We start from the raw sequence: 23,667 nt of genomic DNA, 5'->3' as shown, positions 1-23,667 counted from the left end.
CAAAAACCCCACAAAGTTCAAGAGACGCTGACAAGAAGCACTGGAATCAACGTTGCTTTTCTACAAAGAACCCAAGGGCTCGTTGCTGCTCTTTTAAGCCTTATGGGAGTGGCCAATCATCTTCTGGCCTTACTCCCGAGTCGTCCTTTTTGCTTCAGCTGCTCTTGCCTTCTGGCAGCTCTTTGCATGTGTGCACTAGGAACAGGCTCCTCCTGTTCCTCTGCCTCTCTGCTGTCAGCCTCTGGAGGCTCAGGAGTCCGTGCATCGCTCCCAGATGGCCCTGGCCCCATCTCTGCCTCCAACGCAGAGCCCTCGTCCGGGCCTTCCCCTGACTCCAGGACTGGCCCATTGTCCTCCCCAGCCTCCTCACTGTCCGACTCCGCTGCCAGGTCCGCAGGTTGCTGGCGGACCACAACATAGTCATACATGGGGCCTCCTTGAAGACGCATCCCTTCCTTATGGACCAGGAGGTCTACCAGTTGAGGGAGCGAAGGATCTTCGGTGGGATACTGTTTCCAGCCCTCTGATGCGGTAGAAGAAACCATTGGAGCTCCCTTGCATGAAGGCGTGCCCACGGTACAATCACTATGCAAGAGATCATCTTTCCCAGGAGCTGCGAGAGAAGATCTAGGGATACTGACTGCATAGCTCGGATCTGATCTACCAGGGCCCTTATACTCTCCTGGTGGTCCTAGGACAGGTAAACTTCGCATGATTCGGAATCTATCATCGCGCCCAGATGAAGAAGGTGGGTGGTGGGAACCAGATGACTCTTTTCCGGATTGACTGAAAACCCGTGCTCTTGCAGTGTCCGGATTACTGTCTGGAGGTCCTTTAATGCTTGAGGTGGCGAAACTGACTGTATCAAAATGTTGTCCAGATAGCACTGTAACCTTACTGGAAGAGCTCTGATATTTGCCACCACTGCTGCTAACAGCTCTCAGTGTTCCTAAACAAACCTTGACAGCCCCAAACAATACACTGTGAAACTGGAGTTGGCAAATGGTTTATTGCAGCTGCAAGGTAGCTCCACAGCAATGCTAACTTACATTAGTTTAAAGTTGGCGCTGAGAGCAACTGCCTCTCAGCATTTTTTATCTGTTCGTGCAGGCTCCACCCGTCCCACACACATAATGAACAGCTGAGTTATATCCAGCTGAGTGAAGCATTCAAGCGGGCCATCAATTATCCCTGTGCCGGCCCGTGATGTCATCAAATGCTGCCAACTCCTCTGCTTGTCCATGATCCTTCCATTCACTGCCAATCCTCTCCCCTGATGCGTCCGGTCACCTAAACACCCTGTGCCACCATCACCAGCCCCTGTGAAGAGTATCCCCATGCTTTCAGGTATCTTCGGGTCGCATTCCCAAGGCCTCCACTCCTCCTCCTCCCATATGTGTTGTCGATCAGGAGATCAGGCTCGACAACAACTTTGTGAAGGTTCTGGGGGCCGATGACAGGCCGAATGGCATGACCCGGTATTGAAAATGGCGCCCTGCGTATGAAAACCGCAGGAACCTTCAATGGAAAGGTCAAATGGGTACATGTAGGTAGGCCTCTTTCAGGTCTATCGATGTTAACAGGTCGCCTTCCCTGATGCAGCCCAAGATGAATTGAAGGGACTGCATCTTGAAGTGTTTGTACACCACATAAGCAATGAGCTTCTTGAGATCTAAAATTCCTCTCCAGCCCCCCAAACTCTTCTTCACGAGGAAGAGGATGGAATAAAACCCTAGGCCCTCCTGACCTTTGGGAACTGGTTCGATGACATGGATATTTAACAAATGTTGGACCTCGGCTTCCATCAGGTTCCTTTTTGTAATGTTCACAGAAACTGGACAATGGATGAAGCGGTTTGGAGGGCTGGAGAAGAATACCAGTGCGAGTCCCAGGTGCACTGTCTGTAGGACCCACGCATCTGTTGTGGTCCTTTCCCATTGGCTCGCGAAAAATTGTAGTCGACCGCCAGTGGGAAGGCTGGAATGGTAGTCATTTTCCTCGACAAAAGGGTCTACTGCTGGACCCTCGAAAGGGCCACTTGGCCAGAAGTTGCCTTCTCCCCGTCATGATAGGAATATCTATCTGGAAACCTTTCCTGTCCCTGGGAATAGGACCGCTGAAACTGTGGGGTGCTAAAACCAGACTCGGCCGATCGAAATGGCTGTCTTTAGTAATAAGGCGAAGGCCTACCGTCCGCTCGCCTGGTCATGTAGGGCATGATCTTCCTTTTGTCCTTATTCTCTATAAGGATGGGATCCAATGCCTCTCCAAATAGATTAGCACCCTTGTAGGGAACTGAAGCCAATCTCCACTTGGAGCGTGGAGAGCCAAAAGCAGGTGATGCGATGCAACAGTGGAGGCCAGAGCCCTAGATGCAAATTTAGCCGCGTTGAGCATAGCATCGGCCAAAACTCAGTAGCTGCCATCAATTTGTTAACATCCTGATGCAGCCAGGTTTCTTCAGGGGGAAGCCTAGCTGTTATGTAGCACTTAGCTGCCAGCTGCCTGCAATTAGCGCAAGTTCAAATCTCACCAGGCTCAAGGTTGACTCAGCCTTCCATCCTTCCGAGGTAGGTAAATTGAGGACCCGGATTGTGGGGGCAATAAGCTGACTTTGTAGAAACACCGCTTATGGGGGGCCAAAAGCCCTAATAAGCAGGTATATACAAAAGAATGAAGGCTATTGCTATAAGTGCATTGTAAGCCGCCCTGAGAAGGGCGGCATATAAATTGAACAAATAAATAAATAAATAAATAAATAAATAAATAAATAAATAAAGAAGCATGGTTAAGGAAAGAAGCCGCTGTCGCTGATCTGATCGCCCAGGCAGCCGCCTGATGCGTCTTGCGGAGGACCAATTCCGCTTTCTTATCCTCCGCCTTTAATCCCTCAGCAATGTCAGCGGGCAGGATGGCCGATGATGTAAGAGTTGCCACCGGAGCATCCACCGTTGGTAATTGGAGGAGCTCCTCAAGATCCAGGCCTACACTGTAAAGTCTCCTGTCATTCCCACTGGGGGCAGCGATGGAGCCAGGTTGGTTCCATTGACGCTGAATAAAGTCTAAGAACAATTTAGGAGAAGGAATGACCTCTTGTTCTGAAGTTGGCTCTGAAAAAAGACCTTCATGTGGGTCTGGAATGCCCTGGGAAGGTGTTGCAGAAGGACCTGCTATCCCCATACAGTATTTGTAGTTGTTTTGGCCTTGTAAAGTAATGACTTAAATAAAGAGGAACAAAATAGACCTGAGAAAGCAGGCCTTTCAGGAGTCATTCCTTCATCATCAGAAAATTCCTGATCACCCTGCTCCTCGTCTCCCCTCAGTGAATCTGCGCTATGCATAGATGGGTGTGGGGAAGGATGTTCAAACAGCGTTGGCATCTGTGCAGGCATGTGAGCATGCAGGCTGGATGGAAGGGGCTGAGAATGGCCCCTTTGCTGGAGACCTGCTCCTATGCCCTGTGAAATAGCCTCAGAAATGAGGTTTCTTATATCCTGAGATAGCCCTGGGTTTCCTCTGGGCGGAGCCCAGCTGCGGTAGGAGTGAATGTTGCTTCAGGAGCTGATCCCCTGGAAGGGCCAGGCCCTGATTCCAAGCCAGCAGTTGCCAGGCATGATAATGGAAGAAATTCTTCCTCTTCTCCTGCTGTGAAAGCAGATTGCATCTCACCAGCTCCCTCTGGTGACCACTCCTGCTGTTGCACCTCACTAAATTGAGGGGACAAATCAGGTTGCAAAGATGCTGGGAATACTGCCTCTGCAAGAGCAACAGGACTCCGGGAGGGGGGGGAGAGCTATGATTCCTGTTGTGAGGGGGAATGGCCGCGGTGGAACGAAGGGGAGGCGGTGTCGGCGGTCGGGAGCGCGCCCCCGCGTCTTGTGTGTGGTGGACCACTCCGGACCCCTGGATACCTCCTGTTTCCCTGGGGGTCTAAGAGAGAGGGCCCCTGAGCTTAGGCTGGTCTACTTTAATGCCAGGTCCGTGGTTAACAAGACTCCCCTTATCAGTGAACTGATCGAGGAGAAAGACGCGGACCTGGCTTGCATTACAGAAACCTGGCTGGGCTCGGAGGGAGGGGTCCCTCTGAATGAGCTCTGTCCACCGGGTTTTCGGGTGCTACACCAGCCGAGGGCTCAGGGAAGGGGTGGGGGGTTGGCGGTTGTTGTTAGGGAGACCCATGGCCCGCGGGAGGTCACTGCTCCTCAGATAGACGGCTGTGAGTCCCTTCTCATGAGATGGGGACTGCAAGGTCAGCTGGCTCTGTTGACTATGTACCTATCTCCCAGCTACGTATCAACGGCCCTGCCCGGGCTCCTAGACGCCATATCGGGGTTGGTGGTTGAGTTCCCCAGACTTATTGTGCTGGGGGACTTTAACCTACCATCCCTGGGGGTGGTGTCAGGAGCGGCCCGGGAGTTCATGGCTTCCATGGCAGCCATGGACCTGACCCAGATACTACAGGCCCCGACTCATGTGGGGGGACACACACCCGATCTGGTTTTTGTCTCGGAGCAGTGGCGTAGTGAGTTCGGTGAGGGTATGCCAGTTATTCAACCCTTGTCATGGACCAATCACTATCTCCTTAGGCTGGGCTTCCATTTTGCCGCCCCCCACCATGGGGAGGCGGAACCGACCATCTGGTTCCGCCCCAGGTGCCTGATGGACCCTGAGCGGTTCCAGATGGAGCTTGGGACTATCCCTCTCTCTCTTTCCCACGGCCCGGTCGAGACTCTGGTGGATGCCTGGGAAGAGGCGGCTGCCGGGGCTCTCGACCGGGTCATGCCTTTGCAACCTCTGACCCGACGCAGATCCCAGCTGGCCCCTTGGTTCACTGAGGAGCTCCGGGAGATGAAGTGTCAGAGGAGAGGTCTGGAGAGCTGTTGGAGGTCCAGCCGTTCCGAATCTGACCGAGCAGAGTTGAGATCTTTTATTTGGTCCTATCTGGTAGCGATGAAGGCGGCAAAGCGTGCTCACTTCTCTGCCCTCATCGCGTCTGCAGAGAACCGCCCGGCTGCCCTCTTTAGGGTATCCCGCTCCCTTTTGAATCAGGGAGCGGGGGAGGACCCTGTGAGGGGGTGGGCCAAGGAATTTAGTAAATACCTGCAGGATAAGATCGCTCAGATTCGAGAGGGGCTAGACTCCGACTGGGCGGGGTCGGTCAGGGAGGGAACGACGGGTCTGGTGATTTGGGAAGAGTTTGATCCTGTTACTCCCGAGGAATTGGACAGGATCATGGGGAAGCTGAGTGCCACCACGTGTGTGCTGGACCCGTGTCCCTCCTGGCTCGTTTATTCGGCCTGGGAGGTTATACGTGGCTAGATCCAGGCAGTGATTACGGCTTCTTTGGGTGAGGGGCACTTTCCGGCTGCCTTGAAGGAGGCGGTGGTGAGACCCCTCCTCAAGAAGCCTACCCTGGATCCGGCTACTTTGAATAACTTTCGTCCTGTCTCCAACCTTCGCTTCATGGCGAAGGTTGCTGAGAGTGTGGTGGCACATCAGCTCCCATTGGTCCTGGATGAAACATCATATCTGGACCCGTACCAGTCGGGTTTCAGGCCCGGGTACAGCACGGAGACGGCATTGGTCGCGCTGGTGGATGATCTCTGGAGGGCTCGGGACAAGGGATATTCCTCTGTCCTGGTCCTATTAGACCTTTCGGCGGCTTTCGATACCATCGACCATGGTATCTTACTGTGGCGCCTTGAGGGGTTGGGAGTGGGTGGCACTGTTCTTCGGTGGTTCATCTCCTACCTCTCGGGGCGTGTGCAAGCAGTGTTGGCAGGGGGACAGAGGTCGGCCTCGAGGTCCCTCACATGTGGGGTACCTCAGGGGTCGGTCCTCTCTCCCCTCTTGTTCAACATCTATATGAAGCCGCTGGGGGAGATCATCCGTGGTTTCGGGGTGAGGTATCATCAGTATATCCACCCCGAACCAGCCCAGTGATGCCCTCGACGTGATGTCCCGGTGCCTGGAAGTAGTGCGGCTCTGGATGGGGAGGAACAGGCTTCAGCTCAACCCTGCCAAGACGGAGTGGCTGTGGGTACCGGCATCTCGGTTCCAAGGGAATGTTTCATTGTTGGTCATAGGGGGTGAGGTGTTGCCCCCTGTTGAAAGGGCGCACAATTTAGGCGTCCTCCTGGATTCACGGTTGACTTTGGAAGATCATGTTGCAACCGTGACCAGGGGGGCATTTGCACAGATTCGTCTGGTGCGCCAATTGCGCCCCTACCTGGACCGCGATGACCTCCATACAGTCACTCATGCGCTCGTGATCTCCCAGATCGACTACTGCAATGCTCTCTAAATGGGGCTGCCCGTGAAGACCACTTGGAGGCTTCAGCTGGTGCAGAATGCGGCCGCGCGGGTAGTGATGGGAGTGTCCCGACAGTCTCATGTTACACCCCTCCTGCGCGACCTGCATTGGCTACCGGTTGCCCTCTGGGTGAGATTCAAGGTGCTGGTTGTCACCTATAAAGCCCCACATGGCTTAGGCCCAGGATACCTGATGGACCATCTGCGGCCAGCGACAGCTCCCCATCGTCCAGTGCGTTCCCACAGAGAGGGCCTCCTTGGAGTGCCATCAGCCAGGCAGTGTCATCTGGCGACTCCTAGGGAACGAGCCTTCTCTGTGGGCGCACCTATCTTATGGAATCAACTCCCCCTGGAGCTCTGGGTGGCCCCTGACCTGCGCTCTTTCTGCCGTGACCTTAAGACATGGTTATTTCACCAGGCCGGTTTGGACTAAAGGGGTTTTTAAGGGGAGTTTTAATGGTTTTTAACATCTAATATTGATTTGTCTATTTTATTGCTGTGAGCCGCCCTGAGTCCTTTTCGGAGAGAGGGCGGTATATAAGCTTAATAAATAAATAAATAAATAAATAAATAAACAGTTGGCTCCCTGGACTCCTGGGCCTGCTGCTGAGCTTTGGAAAACTGCTTTTCTAGGGCTTTTTGGCGCCTTTTGGCTTCCTTTTCCAGAGCAGCTATAGCCCTCTTGGAAAGAGGTTTCTTAGAACTGCTCTTATGATGTGCCTCTTTAGCAGCAGCCCTGGTATTCCTGGGGCTGTAGTCCCCTGCTCTATGGAGTCTGGGAGGGTCTGCCTGGTCCTTGTTCAGGGACAGGGCTCTCTCTGCCATTTTGCAACCGCCCATGCTTATACAGACCAGTCCAAAGTCTTCCAACCACGTCTGATCACTCAGCAGGCTCAAGGGTGGTGGTGTTGTGGTCCACCAGCAGCCTGCAGAACTGGCAGCAGAGTCGGACAGTGAGGAGGCTGGGGAGGAACATGGGCCAGTCCTGGAGTCTGGGGAAGGCTCAGACGAGGGCTCTGCGTCAGAGGCAGAGATGGGGCCAGGGCCATCTGGGAGTTATGTGCTGACTCCGGAGCCTCCAGAGAGGCAGAGGAACAGGGGGAGCCTGTTCCTAGTGCACGCATGCGCAGAGCTGCCAGAAGGCAAGAACAGTTAAAACAAAAGGGACGACTCAGGAGTAAGGCTTGGAGATGATTGGCCCCTCCCATAAGACATAAAGGAAGAGCAAAGGCATGTGGGCCTTTGCAGGAAGCAACGTTGTGGATGGTGTCGGTTTGTACTTTGAAGCTCCATTTTTGACTCTGTGTTTCCGTGTGGCCTTGCCAAGATAATTGCCAATTAGGTCTTTGGCAGCATGTCAAAGAAGATAAAGGTGGGTGTTTACCAGCCTTATCCGAAGGACTGTGGCAGACTTCTGTTGGACTATTTATAAACTCTTGATGATTCAGCACGTGCTGTGAATTAAAGGAATTCACAGCCATTAAAATAAAAAAGGGGTTTTGGGGACTAATTGTGTGCTTTTTACTATATCAGGAAGCCTAGGTCAGAACAGGTGGTGATCACACCTGGCTGACAAGGGAAGGACTCCACACCCACAGAAATCAGGATTTTTGAGCATGAAAAACGGCAACACCGCCACACCGCAAATCCAGCTGCACTCCTCAGCTGCACGCAAAAATGGCGCAAGATCGAATGCCCTGATCTCCCAGCGCTCACAGAAGTAAGGCCAGCAAGCAACCTGATAAGGTTGCAGAACGCGAAAGGAGTAGCGGCGCCGCACCGCACTCCAAGCTGCGCCTCACAGCTGATTGAAAATGGCACGAGAGTGGCGATTCCGGCTCTCCCAGCACCGCACAGCTAAATTACCTCCAAAAACTCAGAGTATGTCCGCAAAGGCCGGACAGTGACTCTGGAGCCACCCTCCGAGATGGAAATTGAAGGAGGGTGGTGGCGGTTGTGCCGGCAGACTGGGAAAGCAGCTCACTCACCAGCGGCGAGAATGCTGGAGGAGCAGGCGCCTGCACACACGGGGGATCCCCTAAGAACGGGTTGGCCCTGGATCTGCTGCCTCCATTCCAAAGTCTTCTGGGAGGTGGCGGTCTTGCCGGACCGGCCGTGGGCAACCAGCACACTCACCTACAGTGTGCAGCTTTAAAATTGAAGGCTAAAAGCCTTAAAACGGATAAAGGAACTTCCTTCTGCCTGCTCCCCTGACTAGGACTTTTATTTTGAAGAATCCAAGCTAATCCTTGCTGCTCAGAGTTGACTTGCTGGAGCAAACTTTTCCACATCTCTGTTCTGTCCCCGTCGCACGCACACACACAAACAGACAGCCAGGAGTTAATGAATCAAACAGTCAGGAATTCCTTTAAGATAACAGACTTGGCAGCAACCCATGAACTGCCTGCCAAGAGATTTTACTCACTAAGGGAGGTTTTTTCTCCTCAGTCCGATATACCAAATTAATTCCACAAAGCAAAGAATTGTCAAAGTCCAGTCCAAAGAAATCCAAAAAGAGATTCTAACAGGGTTCTAGAAACACAATATGACTTCTGAGCTTTTCAATTTGTCCGTCACAAGGCCTGAATAGCTGACACACCCCCTTTTATCCCTTGTGGGGTGTGGTCCAGTGACTCAGCTCAATCTCTGGCCCGCCCATGCCTCTTTCTCTGCTGTGCACGCTTATCCTTCCGACGCTGTCTGGGATCCAGCCAAAACTCATCCCCCTCGCTCTCTATCTGCGGCTGCTCCGAAGTGCCTTGCTCCTGGCATATCTCTTGGCCTTCGGAGGAAACCTGAGGCATTGCCAGAGAGGAGGGTCCTGGAGAGGGAGGCCTTGCCAAATCCTCTCCTTCACCTTCTGAGTCCTCTCCCTCTGTTAGGACAGGCTCGGGGGTCGGAGTCACAACAATCTCTCTCGGCTGGACCGAGTTGAAAAACTGGAGCTCAGCCGAGCAGAGGAGGCATGGCCAAGAAAATTCCAGCAACTCAGTCTCTGGCAATAGGATTGAAGTTACCCATGCTTGGATTCTCTAAGCAGCGCACTGGAGAATTGCCCAAGATACTGGGAAAAGTACACCCAGTATTTCATTGCAGTTTGTTGAAACCAGCCCAGGGCTCTAACTTAAGGCCAGTTGGAAAAGATGCCCCAGGTCCAATCATAGTGGAGGGGGTGAGAGGCATTACAAGTTCAAATGAATCTTAGACTCTAGGCCAGGGGTGTCAAACTCATGGCACATGATGTATTGCAACTTTTTCCCCCCTTTGCTAAACCAAGGGTGGGTGTGGCCAGCGTGTGATGCATCCGGCCTGTGGGCTGCAAGTTTGACACCCCTGCTCTAGGCTCTACAAAGGGAAACTGCAGTACTTGGTGCAATGGAAAGGGTACCCACTTTCTGAGGCAAGATGGATCAAAGGCCCAAAATATTAAGGCAGATTGCTTAATAGGCAGATTCCATGCAAAATACCCTCAGAAGCCAGGGCCCCTCCAGGGGGGAGTTCAAGGGACATGATATTAATATTATTATTGTTTTCCAGGTATCTCCTACATTTCAGGGGGGTCCGCCTGTCAAGCTTCAAAAGGTGCTTTTTGCTGTTGCAACTATTATTGCTTCTCAGCTTGCCAACAAACTATGGGGGGAGGGAAGGGGGAGATAGAACTTAGGTTCCAGACATCAAGATGCCAGCTATGAGAACCAAGGATGTTTGGGCAGCTGGTTATCAGAGCCAAAAGACTATCTCACAACAATACCAGGAGACTGAATTGGACAATGTGACCTGATCTAATTGGAGGGAACCTTGACAAGCAGGTTATACGTGAGACCAGTTTAACTAACTGTAATGGCAACTCAGGACTGGAATGGTATATGGACTCCTGCTTCAGCAGTGGGTTGGACTAGAAGACCTTCAAGGTCCCTTCCAACTCTGTTATTCTGTTAATTCTGACTGAGCGGGAGATACCACAAAGGTCATAAAGGCAGGCATTGGTCACAAAGCTATTTTTTTTTACAGGGAGTCCTCAACTTACGACAATTGGAACCAGAAATTCTGTTGTTAACCAAGATGGTTGTTTTAAGTGAGTCATGTCTGATTTTATGACCTTTTTTGTCAGGCAATTAAGCAAATCACTGTGGTTGTTAAGTAAGCCACATGGTTGTTAAAGGAATCTGGCTTCCCCCATTGACTTTGCTTGTTGGAAGCCAGCTGGGAAGGTGGCTTCCAACAGCTCAACCCATCCAAGACTGAGTGGCTGTGGTTTCCGACGTCCCGATATAGTCAGTTGACGCCATCACTGACTATTGGGGGCGAATCATTGGCCCCCACGGAGAGGGCTCGCAACTTGGGCGTCCTCCTGGATTCACGGCTGTCTTTAGAAGAGCACTTGACGGCCGTGACCGGGAGGATTTTTCATCAGGTTCGCCTGATTCGCCAGTTGCGTCCCTTTCTGGATCGGGACTCTTTACGCACGGTCACTCATGCCCTTGTCACCTCCCGCCTGGACTATTGCAACGCTCTCTACATGGGGCTCCCCTTGAGGAGCACCCGGAGGCTCCAACTGGCGCAGAGTGCGGCCGCGCGGGTGGTAATGGGAGCGACATGGCGTTCCCATGTAACACCTCTCCTGCGCGAGCTGCACTGGCTCCCGGTGGTCTTCCGGGTGCGCTTCAAGGTTTTGGTTACCACCTTTAAAGCGCTCCATGGCTTAGGACCCGGGTACTTGCGGGACCGCCTACTACCACCAATAGCCTCCCACCGGCCGGTATGCTCCCATAGAGAGGGGCTCCTCCGGGTGCCGTCAGCCAAACAATACCGACTGGCGGCCCCCAGGGGGAGAGCCTTCTCTGTGGGGGCACCTACTATCTGGAACGAGCTCCCCCCAGAGATACGGAGGATCCCGGATCTGCGCACCTTCCGCCGCGCCTTAAAGACCTTACTATTTCACCAGGCCGGCCTGGCCTAATTTTCCCCCTCTTTTATAAAAGATTTTTAAAATTTTAAATATCTTTTAGTATTTATATATTCAATTTTAAATTGGTTTTAAAAGTTTGGGGTTTTAAATTTGTCGGGGCCAAAATTATTTAATTTGATTTTATTCTATTTTTTAAATTTTGTATTGTATGTGTTTTTATTGTCTGGCTGTGCACCGCCCTGAGTCCTTCGGGAGTAGGGCGGTATAGAAATCTAATAAATAATAAATAATAATAATAATAATAAAGGTCATAAATGGCGATCAAGTAACTGCAGGACACTAAAAAAACATGTCAAGTGCCTGAATTTTGAACATGTGATTGTGAAGATGCTGCAACAGTCATAACCGAGATGACCAGTCATAGGTCACTTTTTTCAGTGTTGCTGTAACTCTGAACGGTCACTAAACAAATGGTTGCAAGTCGAGGACTACCTGTATTAGCAACATATTTGCAATGGGTGGCTATCCAAGGTAGTTGCTAAACGAGGACAGCCTTAGACGAGTTTTAGGTTGTTTTTTTTCTAAGATTCTAACTGCAGAGAAGAGGAAAGAAGAGCTGCTAAAATACAGTAATATTGCATCAACTATGCTTATGAGAAAATCAACAATAGGAACCCTCCTTGTATTTAGGCAACAGCACTGAGACATTTAGCCCAATTTGGTAATGGCTTTCCAAAGGCAGAATTGACAATTTGGCATAAAATCCAGGAGCTTTGATCGAGAACCCTTACGACAAATCCCTGGATGTTTTCCAAAAAATTATCAGAATTAATTTGAAGGGCCACCTTTTTTTACTCTTCTTTGATTTGCAATTCCCCATTCAGTCACTCCAGAATTTGTTCTAAAGTCAGTGTTCCTCAACCTTGGCCCATTGAAGATGTGTGGACTTCAATTTCCAGAATTCCCCAGTCAGCAAACTGAGATAAAGTCCAGCCCTCTTGAAGCATGGCTCACTGGGCAATTCTGGGAGTTGAAATCCACCCCTCTTAAAGCATTCTGGCTGGGGAATTCTGGGAGTTGAAGTCCACCCATTTAAAGCATTCCGGCTGGGGAATTCTGGGTGTTGGAAGTCCACACATCTTCAAGGGGCCAAAACTGAGAAACACTGTTCGAAATTATATAGCATAAAGATTTATTGGTTAATTTCAAAGAGTGAGGACAGCACCTAATTGGCTTTCAACTGAAATCTTTTACCCATTTTAAATAAAGAATGAGAATCCCAAACTTTTCCTACATCAATAACCCCCAACCCTCAGGCAATAAAAATCTCATTATTTTTCCTTGTCTCCAAACCTCAAATTAGTATCACTTGATTAACCAAGTCACCCAGCAAAAGACAGAACAGATTGCCTCACCTGGATGAGTTTGAGACAGGTGAGCTTTTGTTCAGGCGTCTCGATTCGCACCATCAGGCGAGACAAGCTGAGAACTTGATTTTTATCGGAGAGCCCTTCGCCGTTCTCCAGCAGTGCTTCTAATTCTCCATCCACCTAATGCAAAGCCAAAGGAGAAGTTCTAGACAAGACACATACCCACAAAATACTTTTAGCTCAGGTCTGAACTGGGTGGTGGTGTTTCCTTGCTGCTGAGCTTGGCTGTTTTCTTGCAGACGTTTCATGGTTGAACTAGGCAACATCATCAGTGCTAAAAGGGAGGGGGAGTTTTGAGGAGAGGAGGAGGAGGGGAAGGGGAGGACGACTGTGGGGTCCTTGGGGCTCTCTAAGCTTGGTGGTTTTCGTGCAGATGTTTCATGATCCAACTAGAAAACGTCATCAGTGTTAGAAGGGAATGGGGTTTGAATAGAGGAAGAGGATTGTGGGGTCCTTAGTGCTCTCTGAGTTTGGTTGTTTCCTTGCAGACATTTCATAACCTGACTAAGTAACATCATCAGTACTAGAAGGGAGAGGGGTTTGCAGAGTGGAGGAAGAGGGAAAGGATGAGGTGGTGGTGGTAGAGGTGGAGGTGGAGGAGGAAAAGGACTGTGGGGTCCTTGGTACTCTCTGAGCTTGGTTCTTTCCTTGCAGACGTTTCATTACCTGACTAGGTAACATCATTGGTGCTATGACACACAATCTGTTTTGCCCATAGCTTCCTGAGTTCAGGAAGGTTCTTGTCTTTTTAAGCACAAAAGCTGGGCAAGATCACACTTTCTTGAGCCCAACAAAGCTATAATGGCTGTCTAGAGCAATATTTTTCAACTTTAAGATGGGTGGACTTCAACTCCTAGCATTCCCCAACCGACATGTATACAGCTGGAGAATTCTGGGAGTTGGAATCACCCAGGTTGAGAAACACTTCTCTGACCTTCCTTAAGCAAAAAGCTTAATCCTCATCCTACAGAAATTCCTTTTATATAGAAACACATCACACAGGAAAGGTACTAATAAACCAATAGCTAATTAAAATTAATCCCTCCAACACTGACAGTATAATAAGTATATTTATTCATTTATCAAATTTAAAAAACACCTATCTTCTTCATAGAGAAACTCAGAGCCATATATACATAAAATGCAAAACTATAATGTGCTATATACTCAGAGCCATATATACATAAAATGCAAAGATGTTGAGACTCTAGAAAGAGTGCAGAGAAGAGCAACAAAGATGATTAGGGGACTCAAGGATAAAACATATGAAGAACGGTTGCAGGAACTGGGTATGTCTAGTTTAATGAAGAGAAGGACTAGGGGAGACATGATAGCAGTGTTCCAATATCTCAGGGGTTGCCACAAAGAAGAGGGAGTCAAACTATTCTTCAAAGCACCTGAGGGTAGAACAAGAAGCAATGGGTGGAAACTAATCAAGGAGAGAAGCAATTTAGAACTAAAGAGAAATTTCCTGACAGTTAGAACAATTAATAAGTGGAACAACTTGCCTGCAGAAGTTGTGAATGCCCCAACACTGGAAGAAGAGATTGGATAACCATTTGTCTGAAATGGTGTAGGGTTTCCTGCCTGGGCAGGGGGTTGGACTAAAAGACCTCCAAGGTCCCTTCCAACTCTGTTATTCTATTCTATTCTATTTATAAAAACAATATACTGTATAGAACTACTACACAATTTTAAAAACCCTCATAAATCAATAATCTCACTCGGTGCAAGGCACACCTAAAAATGTTTTTTCCTTGCTGGGTCAAAGTTAGGTCAAAGAATACTTGCTGGTACAACAGTTTAATACTTCACTGGTTCATATCTTTAAAACAGCAGCAAAACTCCTAAAGGACAAATTGATTTTGGGTAGAAATTTAATTGGGACAAATGAGTCATCAATTTCTTCTTGCTGTATCCAACTGATAATTTTATTATTTAATTTTTATAATGACATTGAATTATTTTAAACATTGAAACTGCTTCTGGTTAGTGATCTCAAATATTTCCCTCTTAAAAACCCTTAAGTATCTCAGTTTAGTCTTGTGTTTGGAATAATTTTAAGTCATTCCTTAAGACAGTATCATGAGTCTGGTTTTATATATCCCATTAATGGCAAAGGCCTGCAGGAGTTGTACTATAATAGAAAATATTGGAACACACCACATTATCTGCTTTTGGTCTACTAAAGCAATGTTTCTCAACCTTGGCCACTTGAAGATGTGTGGACTTCAACTCCCAGAATTCCTCAACCAGGCATACTAGCTGGGGAATTCTGGGAGTTGAAGTATGCCCCTCTTAAAAAATGCTGGCTGGGGAATTCTGGGAGTTGAATGTCTATGGAGATTCTCAGTCATCCAGGTCATGGTTGTCCCAAAGGTGCTTTTTCAAAAGGCAATTGGACTTTCTTGTTTTTCTTTGAAGACATTTCACTTCTCATCCAAGAAGCTTCTTCAGTTCTGACTGGATGGTGGGGAATGGAAGGATTTACATTCCTTGCAAACAGCTGGTAATTTGCATTCTGGGAGTTAAACTATGCCCATATTAAAGCAAACTGGCTAGGGAGTTCCGGGAGTCTAAGTCCACCCCTCTTAAAGCACGCTGGCTTGGAATTCTGGGAGTTGAAGTCCATCCCACTTTAAGGAAGCTGGCTGGGGAATTCTGGGGGTTGAAATCCACCCCTCTTAAAGTTTGCTGGCTGGGGAATTCTGGGAGTTGAAGTCCATCCCACTTTAAGCATGTTGGCTGGGGAATTCTGGGAGTCCAGACCTCTTAAAGTGGCCAAGTTTTAAAAACACTGTTCTAAAGTTGCACACCATTCTTTTTGTAACAGTGGCAAGAGAGATACAGGTCTATACTTACAGGAGCCAGAGCTTGGGAGAAACCATCACAGTGAACATATCACAATGTGAGAATTAGGCTTTAGGGCTGTCACACACTTGGAGGGCAGCGCAAAAGGACTCCACAGCCACCCAACAGGACTGAGATCTGAAGCGTGGTACCCAACGCCTCTGCCTCTCTCTGGAGGCAAGAAGAGTAAGAAGGATGCTGATCTGTTGGTCTGGAGTATTTGCCCAGCCCTTCACAGCTTGGGGGAGGATTGTGGGAGATCCAGGGGCATCCAAAGCATTCACCGAAGCCTGTTTTTTAAAAAAATTGCCATGCCCCACTGTTTCAATGCTTACTGAATCTTTTTTACGCGAACGTTCCTTTTTCATCTTGCCTCCTGCGGCACGAATGCTGACCCGGTTCTCTCCGCCCAGGTAACCCCGACAGTTGGCAGAGCCACAGAAACATTTCTGGGCTTCTTTGCTGTTGGAAATAAACATCATAACACTGAGGGACTGAAAGAGACTTCATCTCATCTTTATCTCTCTATCTATTCAACTATTCATCTATCCTTCCATCCATCCAACATGTATGTATATATATACTGTATCTACCTCTCTGTCTATATCTGTCCATTGATCCATCCATCCATCACAGGGGTGTCAAACTCACGTTGTCACGTGACATATCAGGACTTTTTCCCCCTTTGTTAAACCAGGGGTGGGCGTGGCCAGCACGTGACGCATCCGGCCTGCAGGCCATGAGTTTGACACCCCTGCTCCATCATGTATGCATGTATATATATCTACCTACTTATCCATCCATCCATCCACAATTCTTAAGTGAATCCCTGCAGTTGTTAAGTTAGTAACATGGTTGTTAAGTGAATCTGGCTTCCAAACTGACTTTGCTTGTCAGACAGTCACAAAAGGGGATCATGTGACCCCAAGACACTGCAACCTTCTTACGTATGAGTCAGTTGCCAAGCTTCCAAATTTTGATCAGGTGACCACAGGAACGCTGCAACGGTCGTAAGGGTGAAAAATCCTAATTCCCTTTTTTCAGTGTCGTCGTGATTTCGAAAGGCCATTAAACAAGTCATCGTAAGTTAAGGACTCCCTGTATTTACTCTAAAAACCAAAGCTATGTCCGTTTTTGTAGACATTAAAAGAAGCATTAGCTACTCAAACTTGATTCAAAACAAGTGTCTTAGGAAACAATCACATGGAAGAAAATTGCTCACAGCAACTTGTCATACAAATATAAAATAACTAATGCTACTCCACACTAAATTAAAATACCTTCTGTATCATTTAGACAACACCATATACCAAGCAAATTTCTTATTCTCACATTGAAGATAGTCACAATATCTAAATGTTGTACTCTAATTTTTCGAAAGCAATTGACTTCCTTCCTTCCCTTCCTTCCACCCTCCCTTTTTCCTTTCCTTCTCTCTTTCCCCCTTCCTTTCCTTTCCTCCCTCCCTCCTTCCCTTCCCTTCCCTTCCTTTCTTCCCAGCTCCCCCTTCCTTCCCTTCCTTTCTCTCCTTCCTTTTCTTTCCTTTCCCCTTCCCTTCCTCCTTCTCTTCCCTCCCTCCCTGAAAAAAATGATATTTAACAAGAAGATGGAGAGATTCAATTCTTCAACTTAAGCAGCTGTACTCTCGCGTATATTGCAGAGTTCAATTTCTTCTCTGCAAGAATATTGGAATATTTTGAAAATAATCTGGAAAAAATACAACTCTTCCTGCTCAGGAGACAGAGACAAATAGCAAGGAAATGGGATTAAAACAAGGAAGCAATACCTACCCGTAACGCTGAAACTGGTAGTCAAAAGTTAGCTCTGAGCCGGAAGTTACTAGCTTGGTGGTGAAAAAGCCAACTTTCAGCTGCCGGTTCACTGTCCACTAAAATGGGGTGGACAAAAGAGGACAACAGGTTTAATTTACACCTTTATAACTGTGGTATCTTAATTTTTAAGTGCACTAGAAATCACTTTAACTTTCAAATGCCAAAAGAACCAGGGAGACCATACATGTACTTCCTATGAACATTACCCTGCAAAGTGAGGTCAGCTCCAACCCTCTTGACTTTCCACAAGAGATTAAAGACCTGGCACAAGAGATTAAAGACTAATAACAGATGCCATTTTTAGTTAGGATTGTGTATTTTATCTTTTTAAAAATGATTTAGTTCCTATTGCATAGAGGTGTTGTAAAAAGTTTATCTTCCTAATATTGTAAACCGCCCAGTTACCTTGGGGTAAGATGGACACTCAATAAATTAGACAGACAGACAGTTAAAAAATATACACAGCTGAGGAACCATCTCACGCCAAAAGGGGTTGAGGGAGGGAAAGACACACAACCACTGGAACTTAAAAATCAGGTTTTAAGTCACCCCCAGGTTGGTTCCTTGAAATTTCAAGTGGTTGCTAAGCAACCAGTCATAAAACACAGAAGAGTTTATGTAGGTAGAAGAGTCTTTGTAGCTCAGAGTTGAACTGCGTATTGCTTGGTGCTCTGAGCTTGGTGGTTTTCTTCTAGACATTTCAGGACCCAGCTAGGTAACCTCATCAGTGCTAGAAGGGAGGGGGGTTTGCAGAGAGGAGGACGATTATAGGGTCTTTGGTGCTCTCTGAGCTTGGTTGTTTCCTTGCAGACATTTCCATTGCCCAACTAGGTAAAATCTTCAATGCTACTGTGTTTCCCAGAAAATAAGACCCACCCCGAAAATAAGCTCTAACCTGATTTTTTGGGGTGGGCCTAAAATAAGCCCTATCCCAAAAATAAGACCAGGGGGATTGGCATAGCCAGCATGGGGACCGACAGTGTCGGGCAGCAGACGCAGCCCACCGGCCCCTTGGCGCAGTGCAAATACCGTTAAGTCTGAGCGTGGAGGCAGAGGCAGGGGGGAGAAGACAGGCAATCCAGACGTGCTGCACAGCTGCCTCACAGAAGGCTCGCGGGAGGCTTGCGCAGCGGCACCGGCAGCAGGCAGAGGCAGGTGATCCTGACACCCAGTGTGGGTGCCTGCTTGGCACGGTCACCCAGAGGGAGACGAAGCTTCGTGTGCTTTGAAACGGAGCTAATCGATTTGTCCCCTTTGCAAACACACGAAGCTTTGAGTCTCGGTCATTTCTCCGTCTGGGCAAAAAGTGATTGGTTGCCTATGTGGTATTTGGGAATGGAGCAAATCGAAAAGTGTTTGGGCAACTACCACTGGCTCTGCCCTCTGTCTCACTGTCTGCTTGCCCATGGCCTCAATCAGAGCCAAGCTCTCGGCACACCCCGGCCTCCACCTGCCCTGCCAGGAGGGGGAAGAGCCCCAGTGAGACCAGCAGCAGCATGGGCAGCCACTTGGCAGCCAGCATGGCACCCACCACAGCCAATAAGTATCCCAGCAGCAGCTGGGCCAGCAGGCAGGGCAGGTGGAGGCTGAGGCATGCCGAGAGTTTGGCCCGTTGCAGTCACGGGCAAGCAGACAATGAGATGGAGAGGGTGGGGCCAGTGGTAGCTGCACTCCCACTCCCGTCGGCCCTCACGCTCGCCACCTCCTGCACTTAAAAAAAATAAGACCTCCCCTTGCTTATTTACAAGCCCAAAAGGAAATAAGACCAGGTCTTATTTTCGAGGAAACACAGTAGAAGGGAGCAGAGTTTGCAGAAAGCAGAATGTTGTGGCCTGTCGGCCGCCGGTCCCTCCAGCAGCCAAATCAGATGAGGAGGCGGCGTGGGAGTCAGGGCCAGCATCAAGGCAATCTGAGAGCTCCGAGGGGGAAGAGTGAATGGAGCTGTCAGAGATAGAGACAGAGGCGGAGCCTGGGCCGTCCATCAGCCCTCAGATGGAGAGTCAACAGCTCCCAGGTCTGGAGGTGGCTGATGAGGAAGAGGAGGAACAGCTGGGTACAGTGCCTGATTCGTGGATGCGTGGATGCGCAGAAGGCAGAGGAGAGGAAAGCAGCGGAAATCTGTGGGCCGATCCTTGGGACGGAAGAGCCACCGCTGGTAGCGAAGCCCCACCCTAGCTCTGGGGATAAAAGGCAGGAGGCGGAGATGAATAGGTGTGGCAGACAACTATTCATCTCCTTGCCAGTCAGCCACTGATAGCCTGCACTTCCGAATCCTGTCTGGAAATTATCAAGATTCTTCTTGGAATCCGCAGCGCCTTCCGAGAGTGAGTGAGTGTGTGTGTGTGCGTGTGTGTCTGCTGCTGGAAGAAAGAGAGTGCACCTTCCAGGACTTCCTTTGCAACTGTGTGAAGAGAGAGAGACTCCTGGTGTGTTGGGCCAGTTCAGGGGGAAAGGGAGCGTCACTTTCCACAGGACTTAAGAGACTTCGTAGCCTGCTGCGGGAGAGCAGCTGCTGACACTCCTAATAAAGGGAACGTTTTGTTAACTACAAAGGGCTTGTCGTGTTTGCGAGCCGGGTCAGAACACAGAAGAATGGGAGGAGGAGGAAGACTGTGGGGTCCTTGGTGCTCTCTGAGCTTGGTAGTTTTCTTGTAGACATTTCCTGACCCAACTAGGTAACCTCATCAGTGCTAGAAGGGAGTGCGGTCTGCTTTTATTTTTATATACTACTGTTGTGGCCTGCCAGCAGAGCTGGCGGCAGACTTGGACAGTGAGGAGGTTGGGGAGGAACATGGGCCAGTCCTGGAGTCTGGGGAAGGCTCTGATGAGTGCTCTGCATCGGAGGCAGAGATGGGGCCAGGGCCGTCCGACAGTTATCAGCTACCTTCGGAGTCAGAGATAAGTGGGGCTGAAGAACAGCTGGAGCCTGTTCCCGATGTGCGCATGCACAGAGCTGCCAGGAGAAGGGAACAGTTAAGGAACAAGGGCTGACTTGGGAGTAAAGGCTCAGGTGGATAGTGAATGGCCCCTCCCATAGGGAATAAAGAGGAGCGAAAGGGGAGTGGAGTTTGCAGGAGGCAATTAATTCATTTCATTAGTGTGAAGATCTGTTCATGACTCTCAGAGACTCCTTGCCCAGTATTTTCTTGTACAGCATTGCGTTTGGAAGATATCGGCCTGGCAGCTCTCCAAGCCTGATAAGGTCTGTGGTTGTAAATTCACCCTTGAAAGACTGTTTGCCGGGATTTTGCTGGATGTGAATGAGAGGAATTCACAGCTTAATAAAAAGGGGTTTTGTCGGGATAAGGAGTCTGCTTCGTGCTTTTGTGAAGCCTAGGTCAGAGCAACTACTGGCTGGCCCTGTCAATGTTGGTGAGTGTCATGGTGGAAAATTACTAAGGAACCATCAAGAACATTATGACTTATGACTCATAGTTAATATAATATGCATAGTGGTTCAACCACAACACAAGAGACATCTTGAGGACCCACAATTCAAATTTTAAACCATCAACTTTTACAACTCAGTATAATTTTAAAATCACCAGCAATCAACTAATGACCGCATATCACTGTCCTGCTGGCACTTCTACTTTAATTTAAAAATACTTCTCTTGAAAATGTCGGTCTGAGAAAGAAAAGTTGTGCCAACATCACTGTTCCACAACTCACCTTCTGTGTCTCACAATTTGGTTCGCAGCTGTGGTTCATGAAACGAGAGCAATTCCCTTTTTGTGTGGCGTCGATTATCTGAAAAGAGAAAGGAAATTGCTGCAGAGGTAGTTCTCGCTTAACGACCACTTGTTCTGTGACCATTCAAAGATATGATGGCACTGAAGAAGTAGGACTGATAGCTGATTTGTAATCTGTCCTGATGGTTTTTGTCAAGCAAAGTCAGTGGGGAAGCCAGCAGGAAATTGTGAGTCACAGTCACGAGATGTCTTCTCTTAACAGCCAGGCAAGATTCGCTTAACAACGGAAACTGGAAATCCTGGAATTGTTGTTAGTCAGCATGGTCACATGACATCACATTTTATGACTGCATCGCTTAGCAATGGGCATCTCCAGTCCATCGTGGTTAAGCGAGGACTACCTGTACCTCTTTTTTTTAAAAAAGAGACAGCTTATCTTGCATTTAAAAAATTAACAAAACAGACAAAAACACACACATCTACGTAAATTGCTATCAATTTGCATGCCGGTTCCACTGTAAAAAATAGTGACAACTACTACTGCCCAGAGATTCTGTATATGGGTAGTCCTTGACTTATGACCACAATTAGGACCAGAATTTCCATTGCTAAGGTGGTTGTTAAGTGAGTCACGCCTATTTTATAACCTTTCTGGCCATGGCTGTTAAGCAATTAACTGCAATTAAATGAATCATGTGAATCTGGCTTCTCCCGGATTTAATTATCAGAAGCCGGCTGGGAAGGTCGCAAATGATGATCACATGACCCAGGGACGCTGAAATAGTCGTAAATATATGCTGGGTGCCAAGTGTTCTGACCTAGGCTTCCTGAGTCAGTAAAACACGAGTAGACACAAAAACCTCTTTTATTGCAACAGCTGTGAATTCTGTTCATTCACAGATGAGTCCCAAATAGTTCTAAAGAGTCTTTCAGGATAAGGCTGATAATCACCCACCTTTAACTCCCTTGACACGCTGCCAAAGACCTAATTGGCAAAGCCACACGGAGTCCAGAATCAAACAGAGCTTCAGACTTTAAACCGAACAGAACTAACAAAGTTGCTTCCTGCAAAGGCCCAAGTGCCTTTGCTCCTCTTTTAAGTCTTATGGGAGGGGCCAATCATCTCCAAGCCCTACTCCAGAGTCGTCCTTTTTGTTTTAACTGTTCTTGCCTTCTGGCAGCTCTGCGCATGCACGCACTGGGAACAGGCTCCCCCTGTTCCTCTGCCTCACTGATGTCCGACTCTGGAGGCTCCGGAGGCAGCATGTACCTGTTGTGGTCCACCAGCAGCCTGCGGAGCTGGCAGCAGAGTCGGACAGTGAGGAGGCTGGGGAGGAACATGGGCCAGTCCTGGAGTCTGGGGAAGGCTCGGATGAGGGCTCTGCGTCGGAGGCAGAGAAAGGGCCATCTGGGAGGTACATGCTGCCTCTGGAGCCTCCAGAGTCGGACCTCAGTGAGGCAGAGGAACAGAGGGAGCCTGTTCCCAGTGCGTGCATGCGCAGAGCTGCCAGAAGGCAAGAACAGTTAAAACAAAAGGGACTCTGGAGTAGGGCTTGGAAATGATTGGCCCCTCCCATAAGACTTAAAAGAGCAGCAAAGGCATGTTGTTAATTCTGTTCAGTTTAAAGTCTGAAGCTCTGTTTGATCGACTTGCTATAGGTCACATGAAGAAGTCATATAGAAGTCATATGAAAAAAAGGGGAGAATTTACATGCAATCCTGTCCTCTGCGTTGCACACGATACTATTCCACCCCGTTTAATTTAAACATGGTTTAAAACACCATGTTTTATTCATGCTACAAGCAACGGTGTAGGATGTGATCCCTAATTTTTTACCATGAATATTGACACTCACTTCATTGTTTTTCAAGGCCATGAAGTAATAATGGATGTTCTTGTTTCGTGCATATTCTTTCACTCGAGTTTTGAATTCTTTGTGATCCAGGACTTCTCCGCAGTATTCAAGGACAAAGGTGTTACTAAGCAAGACGAAAGACAGACAAAAAGATGAAAAAAGGCACAAACGCACAACTAAGACAAAGCAATACTTGGGCTTTGACCCACAACTGAGTCGGGGGGGGGGGGATGGTGGTGCTCCCAGACAAATTTGCTGCCTTGAAGACAATCACTGCTCCAAGTTTCTCCTAGAACAGGTAGTCCCCGACTTACAACCACAATCAAGCCCAAAATTTCCGTTACTAAGCGAAGCAGTTGTGAAGTGACTTTTGCCCCATTTTACAATGTTTTTGGCAACTGTTGTTAAGTGAATCACTGCAGGTGTTAAGTTAGTGATATGGTTGTTAAGTAAATCTGGCTTCCCCATTGATTTTGCTCATCAGAAGGTTGTAAAAGGTGATCATTTGACCCCGGGACTCTGAAACCATCATAATTATGAGTTGCCAAGCATCTGATTTTTTATCACATGATCATGGGGGTGTAAGTAAGTCATCAGTGTGAAAAACAGTCATAAGTCACTTTTTTCAGTTGCGTTGTTACTTCGAACGATCACTAAATGAATAATTGTAACTCGAGGACTACCTGTATTTACTATGTTCCTTTTTGAGAGGAAGACAGGAGGAGGAACAAGGGTTGGTTTGAAGATGTTTCATTTTAACCTTGTTAACTTCTGGTTTTACTAATT

The 23,667-nt window shown here is 48.3% G+C and overlaps 1 protein-coding gene across 1 annotated transcript in view; it reads right to left on the bottom strand.

Moving 5' to 3' along the window:
- The window catches only part of SETD2 (SET domain containing 2, histone lysine methyltransferase), a 179,355-nt gene that overhangs the window by 147,589 nt on the left and 8,099 nt on the right, over positions 1-23,667 (bottom strand). The window contains exons 4-8 of the mRNA XM_070944397.1: positions 22,882-23,005; positions 21,006-21,083; positions 17,292-17,389; positions 15,837-15,963; positions 12,637-12,771 (exon numbers count right to left, since the gene is read on the bottom strand). Of these exons, the coding sequence (XP_070800498.1) occupies positions 12,637-12,771; positions 15,837-15,963; positions 17,292-17,389; positions 21,006-21,083; positions 22,882-23,005 (562 nt within the window). The remainder of the gene's footprint in view (positions 1-12,636; positions 12,772-15,836; positions 15,964-17,291; positions 17,390-21,005; positions 21,084-22,881; positions 23,006-23,667) is intronic.

This window comes from Pituophis catenifer, unplaced genomic scaffold, assembly GCF_029215685.1.
Source record: "Pituophis catenifer annectens isolate HBS135680 unplaced genomic scaffold, rPitCat1.0.hap2 SCAF_5, whole genome shotgun sequence".
Lineage (NCBI taxonomy): Eukaryota > Metazoa > Chordata > Lepidosauria > Squamata > Colubridae > Pituophis > Pituophis catenifer.
Note: the sequence above shows the minus strand (reverse complement) of the source record. Positions and strands in the feature narration are given on the sequence as shown.